At 42.2% G+C, this 21,972-nt stretch overlaps 1 protein-coding gene across 1 annotated transcript in view; it reads left to right on the top strand.

Moving 5' to 3' along the window:
- The window catches only part of EXOC5 (exocyst complex component 5), an 86,300-nt gene that overhangs the window by 25,048 nt on the left and 39,280 nt on the right, over positions 1–21,972 (top strand). The window contains exons 6-12 of the mRNA XM_033951321.1: positions 3,012–3,040; positions 3,253–3,362; positions 6,784–6,828; positions 6,949–7,089; positions 12,636–12,718; positions 18,444–18,653; positions 20,289–20,436. Coding sequence (XP_033807212.1) covers positions 3,012–3,040; positions 3,253–3,362; positions 6,784–6,828; positions 6,949–7,089; positions 12,636–12,718; positions 18,444–18,653; positions 20,289–20,436 — 766 coding nt within the window. The remainder of the gene's footprint in view (positions 1–3,011; positions 3,041–3,252; positions 3,363–6,783; positions 6,829–6,948; positions 7,090–12,635; positions 12,719–18,443; positions 18,654–20,288; positions 20,437–21,972) is intronic.

The following is a 21,972-nucleotide window of genomic DNA, read 5'->3' as shown; positions in this document are numbered from 1 at the left end:
CAAATCCTCAAGGAGCGGTGTGCAAAATTTAAGATTTGTTCTAGTCCAGCCAGCTCATCTTATGCAAATCTCTCTTGCATATTTATTGTGGACAGCCTGAAACCTTGACTTGTTGAGCAGTTGAGAATTGCTGGTATTGAAAAGTTTAAGTCCGTTTTGGATGCCTTGAGGCCATACACAGATCTAGTTTTCAGAATAACTTGAATGTGCAAAGTAATTCAATGTGTGGAGTAGCTCTGTCAAAATTAATTTAAAAAGCTATGAATTTAAGACAAAGAAATCAGAAATTCCTTCACACACCCTTGCACCTTCCGATGAAAAATCAGAAAGAGGGATGCCTACTCCCTCCTACTGATAGGGCCGCTTCTTCAAAATGGTGGCCTTTCCCCCTTCTGGTGAATCTTGGGATGCACTGGGAGGTACCCAAGGCCCTGATTGGCTTAAAATGGTGGCCCTTCCCCATCCCAGTGAATCTTGGGATGCACTGCGAGGGGGGAAAGGCCACCATTTTAACAAGGCAGGCCTATTGGCAGAAGGGAATGGGCACCCTCCTGCCATTTTTCATCGGAAGCTACATGGGTGTGTGGGAGGATGTTGGAGGGGTGTTGGTGGGTTCGGTGAGTGAGAGGGAGGGAGAGAGGAATCGGGTTTGGTGGGAGGGGAGCTGTGGGGATTGGTGGGTGGGTGGGAGGGAGGGAGAGAGGAATCGGGGCTCCGCAGGAAGGCAGTTGAGGAATCGGTGGATGGAAGGGAGGGAGAGAGGAATTGGGGATCTCCCCTCTGGTTAAGCTGATCGCATCAGGGGCATCTCCGATCAGCTGAGCTGGCAGGATGCCTTGAAGCCACGGTTTTGAATCGTAGATCTCTCTGCTGGTTCAGCTGATTGCGGCTGGGGATCCTCGCTCAGCTGAGCTGGCAGTATTTCCCAAAGATGGTTCAGCTGATCGCAGTAAGGCAATCCCTTATCAGCTGAACCGGCAGGACTTCCTGGAGTCCCAGTTTTGTGGAGTCCTACCAAGCATACATCCCTTCCTAGTGAGGGGAGAGGTGTTTGTATTGATGAATGCACAGGATTGCTGAGTGGACATAGTCCTCAAGGATCAGTTTTTAAAGCCCTTGCCTTGGGTGTTAAGGTGGCCTCAGCGGCCTCTTTTGTGGGGAAAGCCTGTCGTACCAGAGTCTGTAGACTTACCAGCATGGCCGATGAAGTGTGTTCTCAGCTGATTAAGGTGGGAATTGACTAAGTGGCAGATGCCCCATATAACATTATTAGATTCCTGAGTAAGGTCTTGGCTTATTCCATCTCTGCCCGTAGAATGCTCTGGGTTAGGCATTGGACGAGAGATTTAGATTCTAAAGCCCCCTTGAGCAGACTCCCCATTAAGAGACAGATGCTCTTTGGAAAGGGCCTGAACAATCTTATGACCAGTGTGACTGATCGTCGACCAATGATGCTTCTGAACAGCAGACCTTGGAACTCCAGGGGGTCTGCTCAGAATAATTTTTGCGGCTCCAGATGGTGTTGTCAGTACTTTGGAGGATCCTCCACCCAGAGTGCATGGCAGGAGTTCCATCAGAGATTTGACACCTCCAGGCGTACACAGTTCTCCAAACCGCACTCAGCCACAGCCTCCAGGAAGTCCCAATGATGCTGGATGATAGCCATCCTCCTTGCATTTGGGAGGAAGGCTAACAGAATTCTGAGAGGCATGGGTGCGGATCAGCTCGGAACAATGGATCCTGGACATCATTTGGGAAGGATATTGGCTTGAATTCAGCTATCCTTTTAAGAGATCATTTTGTTGATTTGGTGGCCGGATGGGGGATGGGTAAAAAATATCATCCAGTACTTTTTTTGCATGTTGATGCGAAGTGGAAGCGCGTGGTGTCTTGAGACTCCATGAATACCCAGCTGGAGGACTTGCAGGCTTCCTTTACTTCTCCTGCACCAGGCTTCTCCCTAGAATTTGTGAATCTTATATTGGGAGCCTTTCTGACACATCCAGGTCAGGGGGCGCAGCCTATGGGCACTCAGCCTTCAGCCCATCTTCTCCAGTATCTGCTTTTCATATAAGCAATCCAGCCCATTGCTCCAGCAAACTTTCAGATCACAATGGGTCGGATAGCATGTCAGATTGCATGTCACTTTTGTCCCTGGATTCTGATTCTGTCCTGTCTGGCCTGGCAGTTGTGAGGCCTTCTGACTAGGGAGATGATCCTCGTGTTCGCCGTCTTTTCAGGTTGGTCTCTGTCCATCACTTTATTTCCGATGCGATGTTGGGATTTGAAACTGGGACCGCAACCCTCCACTTTCAAATGCACGGTCATGAGTGACATTAATGACCACTCATGAGTGGCTTTTTCTTTCTGGCACATTCAGCTATTACTGCCCTGGTTACGGAATAATTAGAAGCCCCGGAGAGGTCCTTGCGGGTTGCTAAGCACATGATCAGACTTTCTCCCATGGTACCTGAGTTCCACCAACTCTTTGCCCAGCCAAAGATAGATTTGGCTGTCGCTCAGGTCACCAAGTGTATTGCTCTCCCAAGCGAAGGTGGTGTCATGCTGAAGGATGTGCAGGATCGCATGGTGGATTGCTCTAGGCATCAGGGCTGCTACTACCGCTTCTTTTGCTGCCACACCAGGCTTCACCCAGACTCTTTTGGCGGAGGAGGACGCCTGCCCTCATCTCATCCAGGAAGATGTAGATTGTGACAGATACTCTCTATAATCTTATCAGAATCATGAGTAATTGGTGTTTCCAGAGAGAATCTAAAAAAGAAAAAGCGAAACATAAAATAAAACCTTGTGATTCTATTACAGCACCACATCAATGCTAGAGTAACTTAATGAAATTGAAGTATTGCAACTACTTAGTAAAGCTACACATTAGAAGCAGAACAACTTTTAGTATAACTGAAAAATGTTTTGGCTGTTTTAAGTACTGCTTTTAGGATATTGTCACCTAAAAATTTATGTTTTAAATAATAGCTGTTTGCTTTCTCTTACAGATTTGCAGAAGTAAAATCTAAAATTGCAAGTAAGTTTTTGACAATGTGATGGGTATATTTAGTTCTGCTTTATTCTCATCAGCATCTACCAATCTCTCACCCTCGCACTTGACTTACAATGCCTGTTTTGTACTTTGTCCTTTCAGTATCTAAAAAAAAAAATAAAATAAATCTTGTACTCCCCACTTTTTGTATTGGTTACTTTTTCTTCCTTTTAAGGATGGTTTTTGGCTCCCCATAGGCAAATATCATGATTTGGAGTGTCAGCTGATTCAGGAGTTCACCAGTGCACAAAAAAAGGGAGAAATTTCTCGTATGAGGGAAGTAGCAGCGGTTTTACTTCACTTTAAGGTAAAGAATAGCTATAATATCAGAATTCACACTGTACATGAGGATGGAAATTGGATGTGTGCTAGCAATTCCTATCCTTGAGAAAGCCTAAGATCTAGACAGGCTACAAACAATACAATGCAAATATACAAATAATATAAAATCAAGGATAGGACCCCGGAAATATCTCATAACTATTTATCAACAAGTCCCCAGAAATTCCCAGCAGTCCTCATCAAAGTTCAAATCACTCTCATATTTAGCATAATGCAAAGGCCCAATGGAAGAGTAAGGGTTTAAGTTCCTTCCTAAACAAACTTCCAGACTGGATATCCCCCAGTTTCTGAGGGAAGGCGTTTCATAGTTTCAGGCCTACAACATACTGTAAACGGCGGTGTCACGCCGAGCATTCTAGCAGTTTAGAAGAACCCACCAACAATCACTAAGTACTTGATCTCAGTGGTTGGGATGACTGGTAAGCCTGTATAATATAAGCCAAAACAGCAGATAGTAGACCCATTCTGGCCTTAAAAACAAGACATAGAACTTTAAATGGAATATGAAAAGCCACTGGCAGCCAATGCAGATAAATTAGTGTTGGAGTGATGTGCTCAAAATGATTATAGCCCAGCAAAATATGTCCCACAGAATTCTGAGCCATCTGCAGAGCTTTCTGTTGCCATTTAAAGATACTTTATTAACAAACTATTGCACTAATCAAGGTCTGGACAAACCACACTCTGCTCTACTGTCCGGAATTTCATGGAACTTAACAAAAAAAAAAAAAAACTTGTACAGAAATGATATACACAAGCCAGAGTAACAGGAAATACTATATAAGAAACTATTAAGTATGTATTCCTCAAGTCCACAATCAAAGATCTAAGATTAAGGGCTCCTTTTATGAAGATGTGCTAGGGCCTTAACGTGCAGAATAGTGCATGCTAGCCGCTGCCACCTCCTTTTGAGCAGGCGTTAGATTTTCAGCTAGCAAGCGCTAATCCGGTGCGTGCGATAAAAACCGCTAGCACACCTTCGTAAAAGGAGCCCTAAGTGGTATCAAAAACAGGAAATCAAAATTTAAGAAAAAAATCAGCACTTAACGCCTGTGAAGAGGAGAACATTTATTAATTAATAGAGAGCAAATTACTAAAATTCTCTAGAGGACTTAATGATCTTTTTAACCTCCATACTGTGTGAAGCTTTATATAAACAGTTTTAATAACATTCTATATATGATATCTCATGGATAATAGTGTCCAAGATAACCACTAAATATAAAAGAATGTAGCACATACTTTTTATGTGTATATTTTGGGCAGTTTTAGAATTGTCTTTTTCGGTGTGAAGTAGATTTACATACTATGGAGGATGCTCTAGGACTGGCTTACAAAATTCAGCTTTAAGAAATGGGTGACAGTTCTGGGCCTGCTTTTTTAGCTGGGTGGCTAACATTTAAAATTGCACATCAGCTCTAGTGTTCAACTTTAGATAGATAATCAGTGGCATTATCTATTTTACTACCACTGAATATATGTATAAGCAGTGACTTCCAGCCTGCTATTTATCAGGTTTAAATTAAATGGCTAATAATCGTGCAAAGGGCAAGTTTATAATCCAGGTGCCTATATTTACATGCCTCTTATGTGCATGTACTGTACACTTACCCATGGAAATGCTAGCAGGGCATCTAAGCACTGTTCCATAATGGCACACCTAGCTTTCAGAGCACATAAATGCAAGGTGGGCTTACACAAGGGCAGAACGTGGACGGGGGCTCCCACTTACACATGTAATTTATGAAATACTGTCAGTTACACATGCCTATGGCTGGCGTAAATGGGCACCTACATGTAGGACTCCCTGATACTTCTTTAACTAGTAATCTACAAAACCTATCTGCTGTTATAGAATAGGTATGCTGACACCAGCTTACACTAATATTTTATAAAACCAGGTGTCATTATACTATAGAATAGACTGTCTTTGCACAGCATTGAAGTGCCTAAATGGAGGTACCCACTTATAGAAGTTCCTCCTTAGTGGCTAAATATCACCTCAAGGGAAAATTGACAGGTTAGTTTGTGCTCCTCCTTAAAGGGGAAAAGGGATGGGATTTGTATACTGCCTTTTTGTGGTTACACATTTAAAACGGTTTACATCTATGCAGGTACTTATTTTGTAGTTGGGGCAATAGAGGATTAAACTGGTTCATTATTATACAGACAAAATCTGTCTGTTTAGCCAGTTAATCTGTGTAATAACTGAAAGGATATGGTAGGCAAATTATAGGTTTGCTGGCAGGCAGTGCATGCATAACTCACTTTGACTGTCGAGTCCTCTGACTTCTAGTACTTTGCTTCATATATTAAATGTGCTTCTACTTGGTTGAGGAATTGATCTAATCTATAGCAGATTTTAAAAAAATTGTTTTGAAAAATTTACTCATTCTTTTTGGTTGTGCACTCAATTTTTTTTATTCTGCTCAATCCTAAGTGGATTACAACAAATATACATATCTTATATAAACAAATCTAAAAAAACAATACAAACTAATAACTGCCAATATATCTCAGTTCACAGGACATCCCAATCATCATACACTGTTAGCTGCCAGTAAATCCTTTGCACAGTAAAGGACAGGTCTAAAATTCAGAGGAGTACTACTTCTGGAAATGAGTGTGTTTTCAATAATTTTTTCAATGATTTCACATGACTAAATAACCGCAAAGAGCCTGGAAGAGCATTCCATAACTGAGGACCAGCTACAGAAATAGCTGTAGACCAGTGGTCTCAAACTCAAACCCTTTGCAGGGCCACATTTTGGATTTGCAGGTACTTGAAGGGCCTCAGAAAAAAATAGTTAATGTCTTATTAAAGAAATGACAATTTTGCATGAAGTAAAACTCTTTATAGTTTATAAATCTTTCCTTTTTTTTTGCTAAATCTTAATAATAATATTGTAATTTATAGCTAAAGAGACATATGATCAAGAAACTGTTTTATTTTACTTTTGTGATTATAATAAACATAGCGAGGGCCTCAAAATAGTACCTGGCAGGCCGCATGTGGCCTCCGGGCCGCAAGTTTGAGACCACTACTGTAGACCATGTTTTCATGTGACAAAGATTATTCACGGATTCAATAATTAATCTCATTGTTGTATCTGATCTCAAAGATTGAGTTGACATATATTTCTTTACAATTTGAGTCAGATTCCAGGGTGCATTGCCATAAACCATTTGAATAATTGTCAAAACTTTATATTCATTCTTAAGAGACTGGCAACCAGTGTAGTTGTCTCAATACAGGAGAGTTCTGTTCATACCATGATACTCCAGCAATCATTCTGGCTGCTTTATTTTGAATTATTTGTTCTTTTAATTATGAAGTGTGTGCATTTTTATCTGAGACACCTTGATTTATCTGTATTCATTTCTAGGGTTATTCCCACTGTGTCGACGTGTATATAAAGCAGTGTCAAGAGGTAAAGTCTCAAAGATTTATGTAAAATTTGGAAGACGTAGATGGTTTTCTATGTTTTCTGCTAGCAGCTATTATCAGAAAATTATGGAGAACTCTGTATTTGTTATATGTTTTTCTCTAGGGTGCTTACTTGAGAAATGATATATTTGACGATTCTGCCATGCTGTGTCAGCGCGTGAGCAAGCAAGTTGGAGAAATCTTCAGCAGCCCAGAGGCGGTGCTGGCCAAACTTATTCAAAATGTGCTGGAAGTCAAACTACAGGTAGTCTCTAGTGTGGCAATCAATTTGCTTTTATTGAAGAGTTAATTATACAATGAAATGTAGCTTTTGAGTGTGTGATTCTGTTATGCCCAAGCCTTTTAATAAGGGAACCATATGAGCAGGCAGAACACTCTACCTAGGTCACCTTTTCAGGAAGTTCACCGAATGCATTAGAACTAACTTGCCGAGGCTGCAGTGTTTACACATTACACTGCAACAGAATAATAGAGGCAATTTTCAAACAGCCTACTCCATTGAAAAGAATGTGGGTATCTTTAATATGTTTATTTTATACAGATTTTTAAGGAAAACAAAGAAACCATGTGAGCTGTTCTGCTTTAAAAATTAACATAATATATACAAGTTAAAATTGGTTGCATGCTTTGCATTTGCTTTTTTTTTGTGCTTGGGCAGCCGAGAGAGGAAAATAGCAAACGCATACATGTGCTGTTTTTCTCCTCTGATCTAAACATGCTTCTGGGAATGTTTCATCGCAGTCTAGCTAAGTGCACTTGCACTTCAGAAGAGTCTGCCTACTGTTAGCCAGAGGAGAGCAATTTTGAGCTGAGATATTTTGTATGGCTTGCATGGGCTTTGAAAATTGTCTATCTGCACAACATTTTAGGTAGGTTCCAATTTTCTAAACTGCTTCTTTAAATGGTAGGTACTACTTAGATGACTTTATTTAAACAGCCAGCCCATTTTGGGGGGGGGGCAGAAAGAGTTTCCTACTGCTGCTTCACATTTTCAGCTTTATCAGAACCAGGCCTGAAATCTGGTGCCATCATCCTTCATATGCTACAACTTGGATTATTTTTTTCTGGATTTTATATCTCCTAACCCTCTCCACCTCAACATACCTAGTCTAGTCGTCGGAGATGGAGCCCTAGGCCACTAATTTGCACCTTTAGTGAGCATGACTCCCTTCTCTCTCGGGCTGTGAACACTGCCTGTGCAGCATCTCCAGCTGTCCTAGGGAGTAGATCTGAGGGATCAAACCTGAGGACCTTCCATGTGGCAGTGCATTGCAATTAACACTTGAATGAGCAGGCAAGCTGTCTTTCTTACTTTGTTCCCCAAAAGTTTTGATGTCCCATTGTCTACCTCTTCCCTTCCCCAAAGACCTTCAGAGCACCCCTGCTACCATCTGTTCTTCCTGACCACTTTCTTTTCTTAGCCAAGATTCTGTCTGCTCCTTTTTCCTTTCTAGTCCTCTATGGATCCATGGCTCTTGTTCCTTCCTCTCTTTTGGCCTGTTTCAGTAGTTATAAGCTTTATAAAAATCTGTGGTTCATATTAGCAATAGTGGTAATGTGCATTTTTATTCATCACTTCAAAGTACATGACCATCTTTCTAGTGCCTTTCTAGTATATAGAACAGGGGTCTCAAAGTCCCTCCTTGAGGGCCGCAATCCAGTCGGGTTTTCAGGATTTCCCCCATGAATATGCATGAGATCTATGTGTATGCACTGCTTTCAATGCATATTCATTGGGGAAATCCTGAAAACCCGACTGGATTGCGGCCCTCAAGGAGGGATTTTGAGATCTCTGATATAGAACATTTTTATTCCAGGCAAGCAGGCAGCATATTCTCACACTTGAGCCCGAGTCAGCACAGTAGACCTTTTTTTCCAGGCAGCAGCCAGCACCAAGCAACTGACTGTTAACTATATAAGTTAGCAAGTGTTGAGTCTTAGCTCATAGACTTGGAGAATCCATATTCAAGACAATATTCCATCTGTTTGGCTGGCTTCACTGCTATCATTTCTGTTCCCAAAACACTTCTACCTGTGGACAGGCCCACAGATATATTGAATAGTATCCTGTCTACCACAATTTCTCCAACATACCATATATACTCGAATATAGAATGAGATTTTTGGGCCAAAAAATGGGGGTCTCATCCTATATTCTGGTCATCACCCAGTGACCACCTGAGCCTCAGCGCAACCACTCCATCCGCTCAATAAACTTTCATAGTGGTAAAAATTTATATGTCTAAATCGTCACTGGCTCTGTTTTATATTTTGTATTGAGGACTATGTCATTAAACATAATATTCCTAAATTTTATCATAAAGAATTGGCGAAGAGATGGCACTAGCAACAAATGCTGCTGGGTAGAGCAAGGGGATTGAGCTGGAACATATGGTATCAAATACCGAGACAAATTCTGGAGAAGCTCCTTGTTAAGTCTTAAACATTATACGTTTTCCATGGTCTCACAGATTTCATTTGTAGTCTCACCTTGTAGTTATTCGGTTGATTTTTCTTCTGAGAAGAAAAATGTTTGGGACACTGCTTTGGTTCTCTATTTTGTGGTGCTTTTACCTGGAATCCTGAATCCATCCCGTTGGAAAGAGATTCAGGGAGTTTTGTTTGTGTGTTTCAAAAATACAGTACTGCTAATCTGGAGCTGTGCAGTGCTTTTTATAGGCAGAGCATGCAAACAGTTGGTTGATAGGCATAATTCATTGGTTCTGACTCAAGAAAAAAAATGAGAAGATAATGCAAAATTTCTCCATTTAACTTTTTGGCAGTCGCAGCACACTGAAAGGAGGAGATTCTGTAGCCGCTTAAGAAGCAGCTGAGAATCGCACATAAGCTGAGAATCGCATCTGCCCTAAGGAACAGATGCCCAACCCTGCCTAAACGGCCTGATTCTCTAGCCAGCGTCCATGTCACAGCTGTTGGTTAGAAAATTGCGACTGATATCACTTCCCATCAGCTGATCGCAGCAAGGGAATCCCCCTGCAGGGCAGGGAACCTATCGTGTGTGTGTGGGGGTGGGTGGGTGGGTGGGGAGGTTGTTTCGGGTGTTCCAGCAGGAGGAAGTGAGCATCCTTCCTGCTGGGGGACTTTGAGGGGGGTTCAAAACTGGCGGCGGGAGGGATTGGGCATACCTCCTGCTGCGGACATTGTCAGGAAAGATTCAAGGGTGGCATCAGGAAGGATTGGGCATCCCTCCTGCCATGGACAGTGGTGGGTGGGAGTTCGGGGTGGCAGCAGGCATTCCTCCTGCCGTGGAAAGTGTCGGGAGGGGAGGGTGGAGTTCGGGGGTTGGAGCAGGAGGGAGTGGGCATCCCTACTTCTGGCTGATTTGCATTGGGGTTTGGGGGTTGCCTGTCGTGGCCGCTCAGCTGGTTGCGGCAGGGAGATTTCCTTTCCGCGATCAGCTTTGCAACTGCATCTATTTGAAATATGGGCCAGCGTTTTAATGATCTACATTTCAGGTGCCTATCACAGCCCTGGGGAGATGCCTAGTGCTGCTTAATCTCACCCAAGGCCACTTCTGGGTGAAGCCATGCCCACACCCAGCCTTGGGTAAGCTTAAGCCACCCTAGGCACCTCCCTGCACCCATGACAGATGCCTATAGTGTAGGTGGCCTACCTCGGGTTTTTGGGGGTATTTTTTAGAAAAAGTGCGTCCCAATTGACTGGTTAGACAGTGGTAGGACACCGTTTATAGAATTTACACCAAAATATCCATACCTTTTTCACAACTGGCGATTACTACATGGAATCCAGCATTGTGAACTTGTAATAGGGATTAATTTCCCTGTGTACATCACTTTGCCCTTATCCATATTTAGAGTCTTCTGCCATTTAGATACCCAATATCCTTGTATTACAAGATAATTCCAGTATCCTAGTATTACAAGATCCTTCTTAGTTCTCAGCTGTTTAAATGCCTTTGAATAATATTTGTGTCTTCTAAAAGTTGTGCCACCTCCCTTGTTTCTCTTTTTATAGATCATTTACAAATATGTTAAACAGCACAGGCCCTACCATGGCGGTAACTGCTCCAATGCTCATAGAATCCCTATGAGCATTGGAGCTGTTACCGCTATGGCTGACTGCTATGGTTTTGTAAAAAAGGGGGAGGGGTAAATAAGGTGGTTTTATAGGTGTGATTAATCCAGGTAGGGATGATTTAAATTGAGTGGTTAGAAAGAAGAGACCTTTTACGTAACTATATGTGAACGTACACCACTTTGATTGCTTTTGGGCATGCAGACGGTATATAAAAATAAAATAAATAAATAAAAAAGATTATAAAACCACTAGGTCATGGCACCCCAGAAAAATGTGATTTACCATATTTTTCGCTCCATTAGATGCACCTGACCATAAGATGCACCCTAGATTTAGAGGAGGAAAACAAGAAAAAAAACATTCTGAACTAAATTCTCTCTGTCAGGCTCTGCACCCAACCCCACACTCCTTGCCAGGCTCTGTACGCTTTCCCCCCTTCCTGCCAGGCTCTGTACCCTATCCCCCCTCTGGTGGTCTAGTGGTAGGCCGGGACAGGGCAGGCAGGTCTAGTGGCTGGCAGGCAGGTAGTGACAGGGCGGGTAGGTAGGTAGGCAGGCAACCCCCCAGCAGCAGGCAGGCAGGCATATCCCCCCCCAGATAGGCAGCAGGAAAACCCTGGCCTCTCCCTACTCCCTCCCTATTTTTAATTTGGCAGGGCAGGCAGGCACCAGCCTCTCCCTCCTCTCTCCCTACCCCCAAGGCAGGCAACAGGCAGGCCTTGGCCCTCTTCCTCCTCCCTCCTTACCCCCAGACAGGCAGCAGGCAGTCCCTGGCCTCTTCCTCCTCACCTCCAGGCTGGCGATAGGCAGGCCCTGGCCCTTTTCCTCCTCCCCCCCGCCCCTCCCCGCATATACCTCTTTTTTTTTTATACTTCTGAACGTGGCGCACAAGGCTGGCTACTTGGTTCCTCCGAAAACTGCCGGCTGCCTCCTCTTCTGTTCTCGCGGGAAGCGGCACGGGACCAGGCAGGCAACCTGGTGCGCTGCTATGCAAGAGAATGGAAGAGGAGACAGCCGACAGTTCTTGGAGGAAGCGGTACGGGACCAGGCAGGCAACCTGGTGTGGTGCTACGCGTGAGAACAGAAGAGGAGTCAGTTGGCAGTTCTCGGAGGAAGCAACAGGAATCATGCAGCCAGCCTTGTGCGCCACTGTCAGGGAGGGAGGGCACTGCATCCAACGAGGGAGGGTGGCCACATTAAAATAAGGTAACAGGGGGAGGGGGCGCTTTGGGTATTCGCTCCATAAGATACACTCTAATTTCCACTCGCTTTGGGGGGAAAAAAAGTGTGTCTAATAGAGCGAAAAATACGATAGGTTAGATTCAGATGAGGATGAGATACACTTAATATACTTGGAGAAAACTGCAAGAAATCATGACTGTGATTCAGTCTACAAGAGGAAACCCCAGGGTCCTCAAACAGATTCTCCAAAGACAGCAGGCCTTTTCCTTTTCCACTATAGTTTACTATTTAAAATCCCACCTACATTTGCAGTTCAAAGAGGCTTTCAACACCTCAAAATGAGAAGGTTTATCCAGTTACAGAAGGTACCTCTATTACCATTGTTTAATTAAAAATATGCCCTACCATTCTCAGGTAGCATTCAAGCTAGCATTTCATTCGAATTTGTTGGCATAGTGCATGATTAATCAGAAAGAACCCACAGACTTTAGACTGTCCTCCTCTATTTTTTTGAAGTCAGAACTTAATAATTTTTTTTTTTATTTTACAGGGTTTTGTGAAGAACCAGTTAGATGAATGTAGAAAATCTGATGCAGAGCAATATCTAAAGAACCTTTATGAACTGTATACCAGGTAACTATGATTACCATTAATTCTAAATTACATGAAGGGAATTTGGAATAAGTGTGTTTTTCTGCTTGTTCATTTGAGAGGCAGAAGTATTATCTACTTTGGACTATTAATCCTTAACTTCCTTGTCAGCAGCAGCAGTTGAATCCAGAGACTTATGGATTAGACCATCTACCAGCAGGTGGAGGTAGAGAGCATTAAACTGGTCAGCCAGTATTCTCCATCTCCATCAAGTAGATAGATGGTTTCTTACAAGCTCCTGGGCTTCTTTGCTACTTTGCTCCTGTTCTGTTGAGCTGAGGGTGTTTAGACTAAGTGGTGCTTATTTAAGGAGTGCACTTGGTGGTGCCAAGCATGTACACTTCCTTTCTGACCCATATGAGTGTTCTCATGTGCATGGCTTAGAGGCAACAGTGGCTCCTATGACCTGTGCTGTATTTCATACAAGAATCGATGGCGTATTTCCTGATATTATGTGGGTATCTATTCTCTGAATTTTAGCTATGAATTTGATTGTTAGTGCTGGTTTGCAAATCCAGCCTCTATCTGCCTCATGCCATGTTGGTAGTTGTAATACTCACAGACAGGGTCTGGTGGTCCATGGCGGCGTTCTTGTGCATTTGTCTAGCTTCCTCAGTTTCTGGCTTTCTCAGCCTTTATCCTGGTTGAATTTAAGGGTTGTCTTGGCTTTCTTTCATCTCAAGCTATCCTTGACCTGCTTCAGTCAGGCTTTCATCCTCTTCATTCCACAGAAACTGCCATTACGAAAGTCTCCAGTGACCTGCTACTGGCTAAATCCAAAGGTCTCTACTCCATCCTCATCCTTCTTGATCTATCCACAACTTTTGACACGGTAAATCACCACCTACTCATCGATACACTGTCTTTGCTTGGATTTCAGGACTCTGTTATCACATAGATTCCATCCTGTCTTTCCCAGCGCACCTATAGCGTATGCTGTGGTGGATCCTCCTCCACTGCTATCCTGCTGTCGGTCATTGTATCTCAGGGCTCTGTCCTGGGACCACTTCTTTTTTCCATCTACATTTCTTCCCTTGGTACTCTAATCTCCTCCTGTGGCTTTCAGTATCACCTCTATGCCAACGACTCGCAGGTCTAGCTCGCTACACCTAAAATTTCAAGACATTCAATCCCAGGTTTCAACCTGCTTGTTTGACATTGCTACCTAGATGTCTTGCCGCCAAATAAAATTAAACAGTCACTGGCCAGCAGAGGGAGCCTGAGTAGTGGAGCTCATCAAGCCTGAGAGAAGAGCTAATCTGCATTGAGCTGCAACTGCTGCTGGGAGCTGTCCATTCACCCTGAGTGGATTGTGGTGCTGAAAAAAACAGCTCCCAGCACAGAGAGCTCAGAAGGCAAGAAGCTCTGTTGGGTGACCCTTGGGAGGAGGAATGTTGGCTTCTGGTCTAACTCCTGGTAAGCCCTGAAGGCCACTGCTGACTGGCGCTGACAGGGGGCCCAGTGCAGTGGAATAGAGTGGTCAGGCTGACCAGTCCTGAAGGGGGACTGTTGAGAGCAGTAGAAAGCCCAGTGGTGGGAGGGTCCTTGTGGACCTGCACACCGGCAGAGAGAGAGAGGTGGGAGAGAATTCTGGCCTTGTCGTGAAGCCCAGTGGTGAGAGGTTTCGCTGGGACTTTTAAACTGGCAGGAAAGAGCTAAGAGTAGCTGGAGGGCCTGGTAGAACCTGGAGTTAAGGAAGTGGCTCAGGCTTGACAATTGGTGAAGAAAGGTCCAGGTGGTAGGGTCCCAAAAGGTCAGGGAATGAGAGAATGGCAGTGCTCCACAAGAGGCAGCTGGAAGAGCAAACAGAGTCCAAAGCTGAGGGGGTCAGGCAGCTGATCAGTGGTGAGACTGGCGGGCCCGGTGGTGATTGGCAGAGAGATCGATGATGGCACCAAGAGCTGTTCAAAGACTCCCTAGGAAGCAGCCCGGGAGCATTGGCCAAGATCTAAGGAACATCCGGCTGGGACAGTGGCGACTGGCAAATGGCATCGGAAGCTGCCGAAGATGGAGAGGGCCAATTGAGGGTCAGTGGAAGGACTTGAGAAGACTTGGAGGAGACGGAGTCCAGGGAAGACCTGGGAGAATCACAGAGTAAGGGGAGGACCCAGAGAATGACCAGAAGGAGTTGGGAAAACCTGGTCATGAATTTTAATGAAATGTATGTGTATGTAACTCTGTTGTATTGTTTTTACAGAGAACAAAGGTGCCTGGGAGTGTGGATATGTGATGGGTAATTCCGCTCGGCCTGGTCACGTGATGACATCTAGGCAGAAAAGCACCTGGAGACACTGTTGGCATGCTACATTGTGGAAAAGACCAAAATATAGATGAACTTCAAATCATCATGTTTTGGAAGCCGGAGAGGGGAGCTCAGCATAGAGGTCTTCAGTAGCATGGTCAGGACACAGGGAACATATTTCATGGATTTGATGTCAACAGTGAAGAATTGCTAGGTTCTTTATCAGAATGACAGCACCTGAGGGGCATATGCCCTTATGATGCAATATCCATATTTAAGAATTTGCTTATGCTGGATAATGCAGCATATCCTGGCACATTGGACTATAAGATTTTGGTTGCCCCAGATTGATCAAGGTGGTCTTGCTTTGGACATCAGAGGAGACTAATGGCAACTCATTTACTACTTTCACAAGTCAAAGGGCTTCTGCGACAAGGGCTGATAGAGCTGGAAGACCTCTCTCCATACTTTTATGACCTGGCTTTTGAATGAGCAAGGCTAAGGAAAATGAGTTTCTTGAAATCAGTAATCAAGACTGTTAAAAGCTAGGAGGAAATCTTAAGATTTGAAGACTAATTAATGCAAGGATTATAACAGAACTTACATCAAAAAATAAAATTAAAAGGAGGTAAAAAGGGAAGGGAAAAAACAGAGAGGAGAGAGGAAAGGGAAGGCGCTTCTTAAAAGTGGTTCTCATGGTTTGTATGATGTGATTAGAGAAAGAATCTTATGTGGTGTTTTGGTAAGCATCTTGAAATAGAAAGATTTTGAGTTTGATTCTGAATTTGTCAAGAAAATTTTCATGGTGGAGATGTGATGGCATAGCATTCCGGAGGACAGGGGCTGTGGCAGAGAAGATGGTGTTTCTGATGTAGAAGAGTTCTTTAATCAGGGGAACGGTCCGTAAGTTCTGATTGGCGAATCTGAGGGCCCTGGATGAAATATAGGGAATAAGATGCTTGTCTAGAACAGCTGAGGAGTGGGTACGTTTAATTTTGAAAATGAGCAGAAGTAGTTTATATGTAGTTCGATGGGAGACCAGTAACCAATGAGCTTCTCGGAGTAGCAGGGTGACGTGGTTGTATTTTCTTTCTTTGTAGATAAGTTTAATGGCGGTATTTTGGATCAGCTGTAGTCGACGGATTTCCTTTTGAGTTATTCCGTGATATAAAGAATTGCAATAATTGATATGAGAGATGATCGAAGAATGAATTAAGTTTTGGTTAGAGGCAGAACATAAGAATTGCCGCTGCTGGGTCAGACCAGTGGTCCATCGTGCCCAGCAGTCCGTTCATGCGGCAGCCCTCTGGTCAAAGCCAGCACCCTAACTGAGACTAGCCCTACCTGCGTACGTTCTGGTTCAGCAGAAACTTGTCTAACTTTGTCTTGAATCCCTGGAGGGTGTTTTCCCCTATAACAGACTCTGGAAGAGCAGAGGTTATGCAGCGGATAAGACAAAGTTTTTGTAGAAACACTTTTTGGTCAATGAACTGATTTGGTCGTGATAGGTAAGATCTATGTCTAGGATGATTCCTTTGGGTTCCATTTGAATTGGACAAGATTTGATACATATTTGTCCTTTTAGGGTTTCATTGTTTTTAACTGGAAAAAGTAACCCCCCGGGATTTGGTTATGTTGAGAGATAGTCTGTTGGTTTGGAACCATGAGATATTTTGTCAAGTTTGGTATTAATTTCTTGAATATCATTAATATTTGTGGGGTTGATGGGATGTAAAAGTTGAATGTCGTCGGCATAAGTGAAAGTAGTAAATCCAATTGATTGAGCTAAAGTCAGTAGAGGAGCTAAGAAGATGTTAAAAAGTAGAGGAGAAAGAATTGAGCCTTGTGGAACGCTGTAAGAATGGGTGATTGGGGTAGAGGATGTTCCTTTGGAGTGAACTTTGAAATTCCAATCTGTGAAATAGGAGGAGAACCAGAGGAGAGCAGAGCCTGAAATTCTGCTGTTTTTGAGATGATTGAGGAGGGAGGTCATGATTGATTGTGTCAAATGCTGCCGATAGATTGAGGGATATCAGAAGAACAGATTTGCAGTGATCGTGAAAATAGTAGATGGTGGTAGTGAGACTGTTCTGTAGAATGATTTATGTGGAAACCCTTTTGATTTGGGTGAAAAGCATTTGTTTTCTTGAAAAAGTCAGAAAATTGATTGAACACTATTTTTTCGGTGAGTTTGGGAATGAAAGGCAAGTTGGCAATAGGTCGGTAATTAGAACATTGGGTTTCATCTGAATTTTGTTTTTTTTATTTTGGGGAAAACTAAGGCAGATTTCCAGATTTTTGATACTACGTTGGTTGAGAGACTTTTGGTTATCATTCCTAGGAAGAAGGGACCGAAAATAGAAAATAATTTTTTTTGAATGGATGGTGGGATATTCTCAGTAGGGTTGTTAGAGCTGTTTGTGGATGAGATCAGAGAAGTTAGGGAGATGTCCAAAATTAGAGTTACAAGCTCTGAAGTGTTGGGATGGTTTGGTTGGTCAAAATGTATATTGCAGTCCCTAAGATGATAGGGTTAGGATGAGAGATGCTAAAATACATGATTTCAGACAGAAGAGTAGAAAGCGAGGCTTTGGTGACTGGGGGAGGGGAGGTAGATGAGTAGGAAACTTAAAAGCGTGTTATCAAGAAGTGAGAATTGGAGAGTTTTAACTGGAAAAAAGTTAGAGGTTAAAGAGGTGTCAATTTTGAGCGGGAGTACTGTGGTGCAACAGAGTATACAATACATAGAGAGGTACGTAGTTTTGCTTTGTCTCCCCCTGATGGAGAGAGGGTATAACCTGAAGTATTATTGGTCTGTCAAGACTCGAGGAACAGTTACTACCAAGTATGCATAATTGAACCTTAAAAGGTGAACACCTGGCGCTGCCTCCCATAGGATAAATTTGGCAGCCTTTCAATATGAGGGAGAGCAAGCTGTGTATTTTTAGGAGTATTTTCTGACAACAGAATTAATGTTTGTTGGCAGCGAGTTTTTCTTTTATTACAGAAGTGTAAAAATGTTATCCATGGAGTAATCTGATCTGGTCTTAATTATCCTAGAGCAAGAGTAATATGATTCAGGACTAAGTGCTGCATGGGACAAAAGATGTGTATTTGGCAGAATACCCATGTGTGGACTGAGTGGAGTCCATTAATAGAGCATCTATGATAACCCACATGCACATTCCAAATAATTTTCTTTTTTTCAGCCATGACCATTTTTAAAAATGATAAGTATCTCCTAAATATCTGCATCTGGTGGTTGCTTATCTGGGTTACTGGGTGAATTGAGCCTTAAGTTATCCAGAACAAGTTTATGTTCACTCTGCTTAGATGATTGTGGTTTTCATGTTTTGCAGTTGCTCAGTTAAGAAATATATCAATTGAGTGCATTAAACATTTTAAGAATTGTGTCAACCTAAAGTACAATGCAATTAATCGTATGTCTGCTTCTTTTCCCCTTAGGACAACAAATCTGTCAGGCAGCCTGATGGAATTTAACCTGGGTACAGACAAACAGAATTTCTTATCTAAACTTATTAAATCCATTTTTCTTTCCTACTTGGAAAACTATATTGATGTTGAAACTGGTTACTTGAAAAGTAGAAGTTCAATGATTCTCCAGCGGTATTATGACTCCAAAAACCACCAAAAACGACCCATTGGCACAGGAGGGTATGCGTTTTCCTTTTCTCATAAAGTCCTAGTCGTTTTTTTCCTGAACACGTTTCTTTAATCCTGAGGGCTTGTATTTGATAAGCTGCATCTGTAGCATAAGAGATTCATCAATAAATTCTTATCCTACCAAGCAGCTTCTAAAGATCCAGAATGGAGTCATCTGGTCCATTCTTCTACATCATACATGCATTTTAGGAAGCTCCTGAAAACTCACCTCTTCCCCAAACCTGACGACGCAGTTTTAAATTAACCCTTGTTGACCCAAGACTAGATAACTTTCACTCATCATCTTACCCCATCATTAACCTAAATTTTTGGTTTATTGTTTTATGCGTTTGTAAAACTGTGTTATTCTAATTTGCTAAAAATTGCTGTGCCTTGCTGTTTTTTACTATCCTGTATATCGCCTTGAACCGAAAGGCTAATGTGGTATATAAATAAATATTTATGTTATGTTATTTCTAACAATAGTTGCAAAAAAATTGTCATTTAAGTACATACAGTGGCATAGTAAAGGGGGGCTGTAGGGGGTGTGGACCGCCCTGGGTGCCGTCTTCACGGGGGTGCCAGCGCCTCTTCTCTTCTCCGCCACCCCCCCACACCCCCCGTCATACCTGTTGAAATATTTGCTGGTGCAAGCGACATCTTCCACCTTCTGCTCGCGCCTGCCTCAACTTCCTTCTGATGTCATTTCCCAGTTGCGGGACCAGAACATAACGTCAGAAGGGAGCTCAGGTGGAAGATGCTGCTTGCGCCGGTCAACATTTTAAGAGGTACACGAGGGGGTGGGGTGGCACTCAAGCAGAGGGGGCACACGGCACGGCGGGGAAGAGTGGGGGGCGCACAGCATGATGATGCTGGGTGCCATCGCCCTGGGTGCCATCCTCCCCAGTTGTACCACTGAATGCATAGGGCTAGATTTTGTAAATGTCGCTCAAATTTGGGCACTGGAACAAGATCAGCACTGAGCTCTGTTCTAGAAATGGCACCCAAGTTTAGGTGCTGTTTATAGACTAGCACATGCCAAACCTGGTGTAAATCCTTGCACATAAATTAGGTACGGATGCCCCAAATTCTCTACTACTGCATACCTCCTTTAGGGGTCCTTTTACTAAGGCGCACTAATCGTTTAGCGCGTGCCAAATGCTAACGCGTCCATAGAATATAATGGGCGCGTTAGCATTTAATGCACGCTAATCGTTAGCGTGCGCTAAATTGGTTAATGCGCCTCAGTAAAAGGACCCCTTAGTGAAGGACCCTGAGCAGCCCATGCCCCTTCCGTGGCCACATGTCCTTTTCAGCTGCGCACTACAAGATTTATGCGCTCATTTTTATACGTAGAATAGCACTTAGCAAGGTACGTGTGCAAATCCAAATTGTTCCCAATTAATGCTAATGATTGTTGGTGCCCAAGTATTGGTGCTGATTGGCTTATTACCTAATTGCATACACAAATTGGGCGCACAATTTTGAGTACCATAGAATTCAGTGGATAGTGTGTGTATGTATGTATGTATGTATATATATATATATATATATATATATCTTTATATTAATCTCTTAGTTTGCTCTTCACTTTATCTGAGACTAGAAAAAAATCTGAACATTTACTTTCTTCTTGCTCTGTCATAGTATTCAAGATCTGAAAGAGAGAATCAGGCAACGCACAAACTTGCCACTGGGGCCAAGTATTGATACTCATGGTGAGACCTTTCTGGCCCAAGAAGTAGTAGTTAATCTATTGCAGGAAACAAAACAAGCTTTCGAGAGGTGTCATAGGGTAAGAGACTCTGGATTTCATTATGCTTTATGTGCTAAATTACAGTTTGGCCAAAGTTTTATTTGTTCTGTTTAAAGCCATATTCAGGAGCAGTTTTCAAATGGTGTGTGTAGTTTAGAGGTCAGGCAAGAGCAAAGTGGAAATGTCCAATCAGATTGGTGCACAAAAAAGTGTCTTTCAACTCATCTGATAAATCCAATGGTCTTTATTAATCCAAATTAGCTCATACATCCAAAGCAACTCAACGACTCGACATGATCATGTTTCGGCCACCCGGCCTGCATCAGGAGTCTACGAATTACATACATATAAACAATCATAAGTGAATAAACATAATTATATATTAGAACATGAACAGCAAATATTAAAAATATAAAAACATATATGAAGAAATGATGTTAAAAAACAGCAAAGAATAAAAGCAAAAAAATATAAAATATATAAAATACAGCATTTATTTAAAACAAAAATCTACTACGTCTGCACGAGTTATAAAACGCTTTTGACCATAACACTCTGCAATAATAATGCATAGATGCATCAAGATCGAGAAGAAACATATTAAGACTAATGCTCATAAATTATTCACTGATAAACGATCAGTGCAAGAAAATATGATGGAAATATAAATGACCAATGGGTTAGTGAACACACAAACATAAAAGAGTGAATAAAACTATTTTCAATGTAATAAGATAAATGGCAGACAGTTTATAACTCAAGTGGTCATCATGAATAGAAAAAATAAAACTAGTTTAAATGTAATGAAATGAGTGACAAAACAGTTTATAGCACAAGTAATCGTTATGAATGGAAAACATGTATATGGAAAAATATATATAAAAAAACCAATAATCAAGATATACAGCCAAGAGTCTAAACAACCTATATTGTATCAAACACATATGAACTTATTTAATAAGGCAAAGAAGACACATGCATTTCTGAAAGAAACAAAAAAATAAAAAAATGTACCTTAGGAGTCTTTGGGTATCAAATAGTCTCAAATGGTCTAAAGCAAAACAAACAAACCGTTGCTCCTGCAGTAATAAAATAAAATGAAAAATGTATACAAAAAAAGGGGGGAGGGCCTGCCATAAACCCGGCATAAAAAGCAAAAGGCAAGAAACAAGTCCCATTTAGAACCGAAGAAGAAAAACCAGAAGAAGGGGGGAGGGGGAAGATCACAAAACAACAAAACTAAGCCTGTGGCATTATGAACAGGCATATACAATGAATAAAAGCAAAACGGAACCCCAAAGGAACCATGTGAAGAAACAAAAACAAAATAAAAATAGCAGAAGAACTTACCGAATCTGTAACACCATAGAATAACACAGCTTTGCAGTGAAGGAAAACTTAGTAGGGAACAGGTGGAGTTTAAAAAGGAAACCCATAATGAGCTTGATGACATCATGACAATGAAAAAGAGGCTTGGAGCGCACAAACCAGGAAAAGGCATAAAAAATGAAACAAAATCGTGAATGAAGGGAAATAAAATAAAATAGATGAAAAGAAGAACCGATATAAACCATT

The sequence above is a fragment of the Geotrypetes seraphini genome, chromosome 7 (assembly GCF_902459505.1).
Source record: "Geotrypetes seraphini chromosome 7, aGeoSer1.1, whole genome shotgun sequence".
Lineage (NCBI taxonomy): Eukaryota > Metazoa > Chordata > Amphibia > Gymnophiona > Dermophiidae > Geotrypetes > Geotrypetes seraphini.
The sequence above is the reverse complement of the archived record's forward strand: the minus strand, read 5'-3'. Positions and strand labels throughout refer to the sequence as shown.